At 44.1% G+C, this 10,976-nt stretch overlaps 1 protein-coding gene across 1 annotated transcript in view; it reads left to right on the top strand.

Annotated features, from left to right (window-relative positions):
• ASIC2 (acid sensing ion channel subunit 2) overlaps positions 1-8,209 on the top strand; it is a 370,223-nt gene extending 362,014 nt beyond the window's left edge. Inside the window, exons 9-10 of the mRNA XM_069089922.1 lie at positions 534-602; positions 7,161-8,209. Of these exons, the coding sequence (XP_068946023.1) occupies positions 534-602; positions 7,161-7,262 (171 nt within the window). The 3' untranslated portion in view covers positions 7,263-8,209. The remainder of the gene's footprint in view (positions 1-533; positions 603-7,160) is intronic.
• Positions 8,210-10,976: the final 2,767 nt, after the last annotated feature.

Here is a 10,976-nt window from a genome sequence, read left to right as displayed (position 1 = left end):
GATGGATGGATGGATGGATGGATGGATGGATGGATGGATGGATGGATGGATGGATGGATGGATGGATGGATGGATGGATGGATGGATGGACGGACGGCATGGATGATAGATAGATAGACGGGTAGATAGATGGATAGATAGATAGATGTATATGTATATAGTCTATACATACACATTTATATTTATATATAGTATATGTGTATATTATATATTGTTTGTATGTATGTGTGTATATATATAGTATATATAGATCAGCTGTGTTAAGCCCATTCATCACCACCTTGTACTAATGGAGTTTTATTTTATTTTATCCCATATGTATACATATATGTATATGTGTGTGCACTTATACATACACACATACATGTGTGCATTGTTTCTGTATGTAATATACGTGTATATCCCATTTCTCATGTGCATTGCTTTTTTGATTTATTCTGCCTGAGTCTAAAGCTGCTAGTGCTGCTGTGTATGGTATGGTGATTTTGTGTGGTTCTGATACTTGAGGCCATCCAAGTCTGTTTCTTTTTCAGCTGATAAAAGAGAAGTTGTTAGATCTGCTTGGGAAAGAGGAGGAGGAAGGGAGTCACGATGAAAATGTGGTAAGAGGGGATTGTGGGTTTAAGGTTTGATGGGAGGTTTTTGTTTTCATAAGCCCTTCAAATTTCCTCCTGTGGGTTCAGACCTGCCCAGAGATCCCAGCAGAGGCTTCCTGTCCTCACATATTCCCTGCCCAGTGAACAGTTCTCTACCCAGGATGGGCTGGCATCTCTGGGCACACTGTAGGATTTTGTGCCACACTGGAGCAGGTCTGCCAGCTGTCCAGACATAGCCCTCTCCTGGTTGCTCGGGCCTCAGGAGGCTTTAGTAGACATTCCCTTCTTCATTCCGAAGTGGAAGGCCTGTCTGTCCCCATTTGGAGCCTCTGTATTTCATTCCCAAAGTAGGACAAGCAGAAAGGCAGTGTGCGGATTAGCTGAATGAGCGTCCTTGCGGGTAGAGGAGCACAGCACGCACACCTCAACTGCATTGATTGCAGCTAAATTAACAGATCCAAGGGAGCAGTTCACAAGCTGCCTTCCATTACAAGCTAATGCTAGTCAGGTGTGAGCTGGGACAAGGGAAAGCGCTCATTCGCCCAGAGGAATGATGTGCCTTACAGGAAAAACAAATAGAAATCAAAGTTTCCCTAAATGTTGACTTCCCCCACTACCAAATTCTTGGGATTCAAGGAAATCTGAGACTTAGGCCACATAGGAGTGAAGAGATCAATGGAGTTCCCCACCCACACTGGAAGGGGACCCAAGGGAGCCACAGTGGGAGACAGAAAACCCTGCAGATTCTGAGTAAGCTGACTTCTCCCTTACAGCTTGTGCTACAGGGGGGTGCTTCCTAGACCCCCTTCTTCCTATCTGGGAGGAAAGAGCAATATGGGGAGCTTGTAGGCAGCTAAGTGACATGGTACAGAGACAGCAAAACTTGGGGTCAGGAAGACCTGAGTTCAAATTCTGCCCATATACTGTACAACTCTTGCCAAGTCACTTATGCTCTCCCAGACTCAGTTTCTTCATCTGTAAAATGAGAGATTAGGACTCAGTGACCTCCAGGGTCCCTTCCAGCTTTAAAGCAATGATCCTATGACCCCTGCCACCATCTTCCTAGTAGACGGGTGCCCTAGATGTGTCCAAATTCCACTCCAGTTCGAAATTTGGGAAACCACCGATCAGTGGACCACAAGTGCCCCGGGCTTAGGGTGGAGTACCGAGGGGGCATATTGAACGTTAACCATCCACTGCTTAATATATGAGTACCTCAACCCTAGACAGTGCTTTTCACTAAGAGCCATTGCTTTTCATATACCTCGAACAACTAAGAATGTCTTCTTCTTCTGAGGCTTTCATTTGAGCAATCCATATTGGGCACTTAGTGTATGCCAGGCACTGTCCTGGGTACTTGGGAGAGAAATATGAAGAATAAAACTATTCTCACTCTCAAGGAACCTCCATTCTAATATGTTAATAGGGTGGGGTTCTTTACAGAACCAGAGAAGACAATCTAGGGCCTGACTTCTGTCCCCTGGTGAATGTGTCCCCTCTAATCCTTCTTCCTTTAGACTTTCAAACAAGTTCTGATCTCTCTTGATAGAAAGAAAGAAAGAAAGAAAGAGAGAGAGAGAGAGAGAGAGAGAGAGAGAGAGAGAGAGAGAGAGAAAGAAAGAAAGAAAGAAAGAAAGAAAGAAAGAAAGAAAGAAAGAAAGAAAGAAAGAAAGAAAGAAAGAAAGAAAGAAAGAAAGAAAGAAAGTCATGACTTATATGACTACTTTTCTACTACCTTAATCCTCCTACCTACCTAGGAATGCTCCCTAATCTCTCTGTCTCTCTCTTACCTGAGATTCAGTCCACAGTCCTCTAATCTGATGTTCAATACTCTCTCCCGTGAAAGTTAATCTCTTCTCAGGACTTCAACCATCACCAGAGCAGTAGCTAGAAATTTTTTAACCTAGGGCAAGTAGCATAAACCACACCCATGACAAGCAGTATCAAAGATATTTTCTAGAGGCAGTGAGTGTGAAAGGGACAGCTGAAAGGAGTTGCTCTGAAGTAGGAAGCTGTACCATCTGATAGTTTTCTATATTACCTAATTATTCTTGCTAAATGGATTGTTATCTCTCTTATTTCTAGGCTGCTAAATGACTGCATGTGCTAAAAAGAACTTTAAAAATTCAGGAGCCTGTGACAAAGGCCCAGTCACCCTGCCCTAGTTATAGCTAAATTATAGCCTTAGATGTCTCATCATGGCATAATGCATTGGGCACTGGACTTGAATTCAGACATAATTGGATGCAAAGCTCTTCTCAGACCCACACTAGCTTTGTGACCCTGGACAAATTCTCTAGACCTTGGTTTTCTCATCAGTAAATTGAAGGTGCACTCAACCTAATGACCTCTAATGTCCTTTCCAGATATATACCTGTTATCCTGTTAGACTATGATTTCCTCAATCTCAAAATGTCCAAACTGAATTTATCATCATTTACTTCCTCTTCTCCACTGACTCATTTTATGAATTATATTGTTGCTAGTGGTGTTACCCAGAATCCTGATCTAGAAACCTAAGAATCAACTTGGACTCTTCTTTCTCTGTCCCTTGCAGACAATGCTGCTAATTGCTGTGATTCTTCTTTTGGGATATCTTCCAGATTCATCCCTTTCTCTCCATTCCTCCTACCACCATTGTAGTCCAAACTTTCCTCATTTCATGCCTGGATTACTGCAATAGTCTCACGGCTAGTCTCTTGGACTCATATCTCTTCCCATTCCTGGCAATCCATCCCTTGCAATCCTATACATTAATGCCAAACTAATCTTCCTAACAAACTACATATATGTATAGCATAGAAAAATGGAAAGACTCCATTTGTAATCAGAGAAACTAGGTTCAGATCTTTTTCCTATGACTTAATACCTATGTAACCTCTGTGGACCTTAGTTTCTTCCTCTGGAAAATGAGTTTGGATTAGAGCACTGGATTTGGAAATAACTGGGATATGAACCTTAATTCTGTCACTTAACTCTGTGATATTGAGCCAATCTGGGCCTCAGTTTCCCCATCTGTAAAATGGAGTTGCACTATATGGCCTCCAAAGTTCAATTTATGATCCTGTCATTCCCCTACTCAGGAACCCACAATGATTCCTTTTATCACCTACCAAATCAAATCCAGACTGTGTGACCTCGGATAAGTCACTTCTTTGAGCCTTTTTTTCTCTAAAATATAAATGCTTCCAAAAGTTCATGTGGTCCCTTCTAGCTCTAACTATAGTACTTAGAATATTTATAAAATATTATGTTTATATATCATTATAAATTATATAATAATTATAATGTTATAATATAGAGCAACAATTCAAACCCAGCTTCCCTGACTCCAAATTTGCCTTCTCCTTCAGCCTAACTTCCAAAGCTCTCCCTAAAGTGCCCCCACACTTTCTGTCCAACCATATTTCTTACCTCTCCCCAGCATCCACTCTCTGCTCCACTCAAGTCGATCTCCTTATGGCCATACATTTCACCTTGATCATACCTTTGCTCAAGCTGTTTTTGTAACCTGGAATGCCCTCCCTCCTCCCCTCCAACTATCCATATCCCATCCATCCAAGACCCACTCAGAAGTTGAATCAGAGAATCTGAAAGTCAGGAAGGACCTCAGTGTTTGTTTTGTCTGATTCATGCCCTAAAGGAGCCCCCAACCACAACATATCTGGTGAGCAGTCACCTAGCCTACACACCAAGATCCTAATGGCGGAGAGCCTCCCACCTCCTGAGGTAGCCTTTTCTTCCATGTTTGGACAGCACTCATCTGTGGTTAGATTTCAAGCCTCAAATTTCCTCTTTAAGCTCATATCTGTTCCTCCTGATCCTGCCCCCCTGGGCCTAACAGGAAAAAATTAATCTAACTACATACATAACAACCCTTCATACACTTTTGTTTTGGAGGCATTTGGAGTGAAGTGACTTGCTAGTCACAAAGCTAGTAAGTGCCAGAGGCGAGATTTGAACTCTAGTCCTCCTGACTCCAGGACCAGTGCTCTAGCGACTACACCACCTGCCCAAACCCTTCATATACTTGAAGAAAGCTATGGTAGCCACACACCCCCTCACTGCCCCATCCCTAACTCTTCTCTTTGCCATTCTAAATATCCCCAGTTCCTTCAGTCAAGTCTTATCTCTTAGAGGAAGCTTTCCATGATTCACACACACACACTCACACATACACACACATTCACACACACATACACACACACACGCACACACGCACACACATTCCTTTTTCTGAACTCCTAGTGCATTTATTGTCACCTAGTTTAAGCCCTGATTGATCTGCTACATATATATTCATCCTGTGTCCCCTCCTGGACTGAAGACTTTATGAAGGCATCTTTGGACTCCCCACAGAGCCTAACAGAGTACCATATACAAAGTAGGCATTCAACGAACGGGTTGATTGGCCAGTTTTCTTTTTTTTTCCTTTCTCCTCCTGCCATCTTCCTCCTCTTTCCTCTCCTCCTTTTCATTCTCTTCTTCCCTGCTTCCTCTTGCCCTGATCTGTTCTGCCATTGGTGCCATTCACTGTCCCTCAGTCGCCGGGCCCCTCAGTGCTGGCTGAATTGGTCTGCCACTGCACTGCGTCACCTGGTCCCAACTCTCCTTGCCTGAAGCACCTCATTTGGTTCCCTTCTATGCTCCAGCCTTTCCTCAGGCTTTATTGTTAGCAGTACACTTGCCCAAAGCATTCAGTGTTTTCTCAGGGCGTGCAGAGGAACAGGGCCAGTCAGATTTCTGCCCACCTTCTCATGCTCCCTTCTCTCCTGCCCCACTCTATCCAGAGTTGACCTAATAAGGGTTATAAAATGATAGGGTACTTTTTTATCTGAAACCAAGTAGAGTGTAGCCCAGCCCAGCACTCTATATTGGCTCTACCACCCGGGCATACCAGGAAAGGCTTTGCCATTCGTTACCTTGACGTCTGCCTAAAACCTCTTCCCCGTTGCCAGCTCAGGTTACTCTAATTCAGATGCTTCTCATCTGGTCCCTGAGCTTCTGGAGAGCTCTCCCAGAGGGCCCTTCCTCCAGTTCATCCCTTTGACGAGAACATTCACTCAGGTCACCAGATTGCAATTGTTTGATAATACATTCTCTTCAGAGTGATCTTTGGTTGAAATCATGGAGAGAGTCAATGGTCTTCCCTTCCCCCTCTGATTCCTACTGACCTGGACTCCTCATTAGTCAGTGGTGGAAACTAAAGACAATCTTCCAGATCTATGAATGGTCTCAACCTTCCCTTATTTCCTCCTCCCTTCTTTTCTCTTCATGATTCTCTCTTTTCTGCTGGCATAGTCTTCATTTTAGACATACAGAGTTCTGGACAAAAAAAAAAAATAAGGGCTGAATTTGAAATCAGAGTTTAAATCCTGGCTTAGCTACTTCCAACCTGCATGGGTTTCTGTTTCCCCTCAGTAGTACAAACATTGGGGGGGAGTGACAATGCTGTATTTGGAGTTAGAAGATAGTAGGTTCAAATCCTAATCTTAGCACTACAGGATCTTTGCCAAGAAAACCCCAGATGGGATCACAAAGCATCAGATACTACTGAACAATAACAAAAAATAAAGGGGCCAGACCTGATGGCCTCTGAGGTCCTTCCAGCTCTAAAACAATGATCTTTTTCACTCTCTAGTCCTAATTCTTCTATGTAGCTTGTCTGTAAAATGACAAGATTAGCCTCTATTGGCCTCTAATTCAACCAGTGACATCAAGTCAGCAAGCTTTCTTGAAGCATTTACTATGTGCCAGGCATTCCCCAAAGTGTTTATGATGCCCTCTCTCCCCACCCAGAGTCCTCCTTCCTCCCTCTGCTTTGTTCTTATCCAGTCGTTGCAGCCATGTCCAACTCTATGTGACCCCATTTGGAGTTTTCTTGGCAAACATCCTGAACTGGTTTACCATTTACTTTTCCAGCTTGTTTTACAGAAAAAGAAACTGAGGCAAATAGGGTCAAGTGACTTGCCCAGGGTCACACAACTAATAAGTGCCTTTGATTGGATTTGAACTCAGAAAAAGTCTTCCCGACTCCAGACCCAGCATTCTGTGCACTATGGCCCCACCGAGAGGCTTAGTAGTACTGTCCACCAACATAGAGGGAGGCAGAGCTCCGGATCTATAGTCAGAGAACTTGGGTTCAAATCCACTTCCGTGATTTACTCTTTATGTGACCTTGGGCAAGACACAATCTCAGTTTCATCATCTGAAAAATGGGTTGATTGGATCAGATGGCCTCTGAGGCCCTTTCTAGCTCTAGTTCTCTGATCCTGTGGCCTGAGCTCAAGTTCTGCTTCACACCCTCACTCCCTGCATGGTCCTGGGCCAGGAAGTGAACCTCTAAGTGCCTCCATTTCCTCGGATGAAAAATGAAGAAGTTGAACTAGAGTTGGCTCTAGAGTTAGACTAGACCTCTCCAAGACCTTCCCCAGGCTGACTTCCCCAGTCACAGAATCAGGCCCATATTGCCCAGTGCCTCCCAAGCAAAGGAGGACTCGGGGAAAACCATCAAAGGGTCGTGCAGCCGCGCAATAAGTCTGCCCCTCTGTTCTTCCTCCGCAGAGTACCTGCGACACGATGCCAAACCACTCTGAAACCATCAGCCACACTGTGAACGTGCCCCTGCAGACGACTCTGGGGACCCTGGAGGAGATTGCCTGCTGACACCCCCCGCCCCGAGGACGGTCCCGTCCCCCACCCCGATGAAACAAACCAGAACTCTTGAGACCCTGAGACCCAGGAAAGGGGACGGCAAGCTCAGGGCTGAACCCAATGAAAAGAGTCAATCGCTATGCATTTCAAAATATCTCTATATACACCACACATACACACAACACAACACAACAAAGCAAAACAATCTGCCCAAACCTAGCAAGAGCCACCTTTGACTTGATTCCGTCCTCGTTCCCCATGGGGTGTGACTCTTCTCCGGAAGAGAATTCCAATTCTGGAACTGTGCGTCAACAAAGCCGGCCATTTCTCCTACTTTACTGCCAAATGTAGAAGACACTTGCATGCCTGCCCTTTTTACTGCGCCGTGTCCATCTCTGTCTTTCTAAGCCACATTTCCTCTCTTTGCGGTTTCTGGTTTTCACTCCGAGGCCCGAGTGCTGGCGGGGCGAGATCACAGCCCTGACCTCTCTCCCCGATGACAAAAACCACCTTTACTAACTCTGCTGGCCTGAATGAGAATAAAAACCCCGCCACCCAGTGTGACTCTGACAGACCCTCGAGTGCATTTTTGTCCTTGTGTAGTTTTCACTGGTTCTTCCAAGAAAGGGCCAGGCATTGTGATGGCCACGCCCTCCTCCCTCGACCCCAGCTGGCCCCACCGGGTCCTTAGCTCCCAGCTGCCCGGGGAGCCTGGGGACGGACTCAGTGACCTGGAAGATCTATTCATGACTACTCTGTTGTGTTTCTCCTGTCATGTAGCTTGTACACCCTGGTCCTTTTTCCTTGAAATGGGGGAGGAAAAGGTTGGTTGGTTTTTGTTTTTTTTCTGTTCATTTTTCTTTAAAGCTTTCATGGGATTTTGTTTGTTTGGAATTTTCTTTACCATTAATTTATTCTGTGCTCCAACCACAATCATATTAAAGCTGGTCTTGTGGAAATGGCCAGTCTGTGTTCTTTCTGCCTTGTCTCCAAACCCTAATGGCTTTCTCAGAGGGGCCAGACTGGGGCCAACTGTCTGCAACCGGCACAATCATTCTGTGGTTATCCTGTCAAGGGGGCTGGTAGACTGGAAGCTGACCAAAGAGATTTTAAACTAACATTTGTTTCAGGAATCCAGAATTTAAACCAGCCTACTTGGCAGGCTTGTTGATGAGGGCTCTCATGGCCTATTTCAAAGTAAATGAGATTTCAGCAACAATTGTACTCAAAAGGCAAAATTTGTCAATTCCCCTGCTTTGCATTTTCCATGGACCTCAAAGCATTCCCAGTCCTAAAAGGCACCTATGCTCTCATATTACTCATGATTCTTTACTGGTCTTGTTCTATCTTTGGAGGCAGTATGGAATAGTAGATAGAACATTGGACTTGGAATCAAGAAGACCTAGGTTCGAATCCAGCCTCAGATACTAACTAGCTATGTGGGAAAGTCACCTCTCAGCCTCAGTTTCCTCATTTGTAAAATTAAGGGATGGATTTGATGGCCTTCTGAGGCCTCTTTTAGCTCTCAATCTGTGATTCTATGATGTCTAACAAGAGCCATGTGCTTTGAAACTTCAACCTAGTATGATGGAGTGATACCTGGGTTTGAATCCTGGCTCTGCTCCTTCTCAGCTGTGTGACCTTGGGAAATATGATTCACCCCTCTGAGCTGTAGCTCGCATCTGTAAAATGAAGATATTGACCTCAATGACTACAAAAATCTCTTCTAGCACTCTCTCGGGGACCCTGGGAGTTTTGCTTATCAAAACTTATTTCACCTGTGTCTTATTAACTGAGGATCCCACTATTAACTAATTAATTGGATAAACAAAATCAGATTAATAGCTCATAATAGGGATAACACCTCCTTAGCAACATTTACATATTAGCCTAGGCTCTCAGTACCTGAGCCCACATTATAACATGGAGCATGGGTTGGGGTAACCTGGATCAGGATAAGAAATCTTTTACTGATGTTGGGCACTAACCCCAAAGTGGCAGTTCTCAAAGTACGGCCCACAATAGGGACCTTGGGTATTTTACTTATGAGACAAGCAATGCTGATAACCCCACAATGACCATCCCTCTGCTCCAGGCATGGATCAGTTATCAAGAGGTGACATGGTATGGTGTGAGAGTTCAAAATCCTAGTTCTGTTATTTAATGCCTGTGTGACCTTGGACAAGTCATTCCACTCCTCTGGATCTGTTTCCTAATGTGGAAAATAAGGGAACTGGACCAGCTGACCCCTGAGATCTCTTCTGGCTTTATAGCTATAATCCTAAGGTCACCCAAGGCTTTCCCTCATCAGTTTCAGGCACCAGAACTGAGAGTGCTATTTGGGGCTTTCCCCATGAAGAGCTATATAGGGTGTCTCAAAAACCTTAAGTAATTAAAGTTTAAAGCTATGAAAGTTTTCAACTGCCCTAAGACTTTTGGGACATGCCACAGAGTAACGACTGTAATATGCAACCTGTGTACTAACCTTTATCCTTAGCTAATATTTTGATACAGCATGACCTTGACTTATGAACAGAGCCTTAACGGTCATCTTCATCATCATGTATGTGTCCAGGAAAAGCTTCACAAAGCAGGCCACCGAGAAGTGACATGGAGAATGGCCTTACCTCAACTTATTTTTAAAAAATTCATTTGAAGCAGGAAAAACAGAGACTTCAGGACACAGCAAGGCTGGGAGAAGGGGGAAGCAGGGCAGGAGTTTACCTGGGGAAGGGAAGTCAAGGGAAGGAAACTTCTGCTAGCTTCCTATTTTGATTAGTCTTGCTGAACAGGTGCTAAGCTCAATTGTTTCTAGCTGCTAAAGGAGTATAAGTTTTGCTACATTTTGATGCCCTGCACCACTGCCACATCCACAGGCCTATATTCCAACACATATTCAACAACCATGTCTCTTTATTAATAAACAAACATTTATTAAGCACCTACTATGTACCAGATGCTATGCTAAGTCCTAAAGAATGAACAATAAGAAGGAAACCATTTTTATCCTCAAGGATCATACATTCTAACTTGGAAATATACAGTGGTGCCACAGAAAATAAAAGCCTTAACTACATCCCACGGGCTGCTGTAAATGCTAGCCAGGCTCATGAAATTGGTGGTGTTGAGTCAGAGAGTTTTGTTATCAAATGTGTTTCAGAGATAGCTCAGCGCAATGGAGAGAACACTGGACTGACAGTCAGGATGCCCAGTCCCTGGTCTTCTTGCAATGTGGTCTTGGGAAAATCATTTCACCATTCCGAACCTCCATTTTCCCATCTCTAAATAGGAGTCATGAGCTCCGCCTATTGCAGGGTCATTGTGAGAATCAAATGAGGGAATAGGTGTCGAAGTGTCTTAAAACACTGCTCAGCTTTATGCCAATATGATGGATTACTATTGTATATTTGGGGAGAGACTATCTTAATGTTCCTACAAAATATTCTCTTAGCAAATATCTCTTTTCCTCCCCATCACTCCTACTGTTTTCCTTGTGCTGGATCTTTCAGGTGGTTGGGGTTGGGGGGTGTTTGTTTCTTTTTCTATTTGAGGGGAGCGAGTAGGCAATAATGGGGTAATGGAGAAGAATCCACTCACCAAGCATTTATTAAGCAGGTGCAACGTACCAAGCCCTGTGTTAGGTTCTAGGGACACAAAATAAAAAATGAAACAGCCCCTGCCCTTAAGAAGCTGAAATCCTATTTAAGGTGAAACATGCAATTTGTT

The sequence above is a fragment of the Petaurus breviceps genome, unplaced genomic scaffold (genome assembly GCF_028583685.1).
Source record: "Petaurus breviceps papuanus isolate PSGF00001 unplaced genomic scaffold, PetGlider_PUasm1.0 186, whole genome shotgun sequence".
Lineage (NCBI taxonomy): Eukaryota > Metazoa > Chordata > Mammalia > Diprotodontia > Petauridae > Petaurus > Petaurus breviceps.
This window is presented reverse-complemented; position numbering and strand designations above follow the sequence as displayed.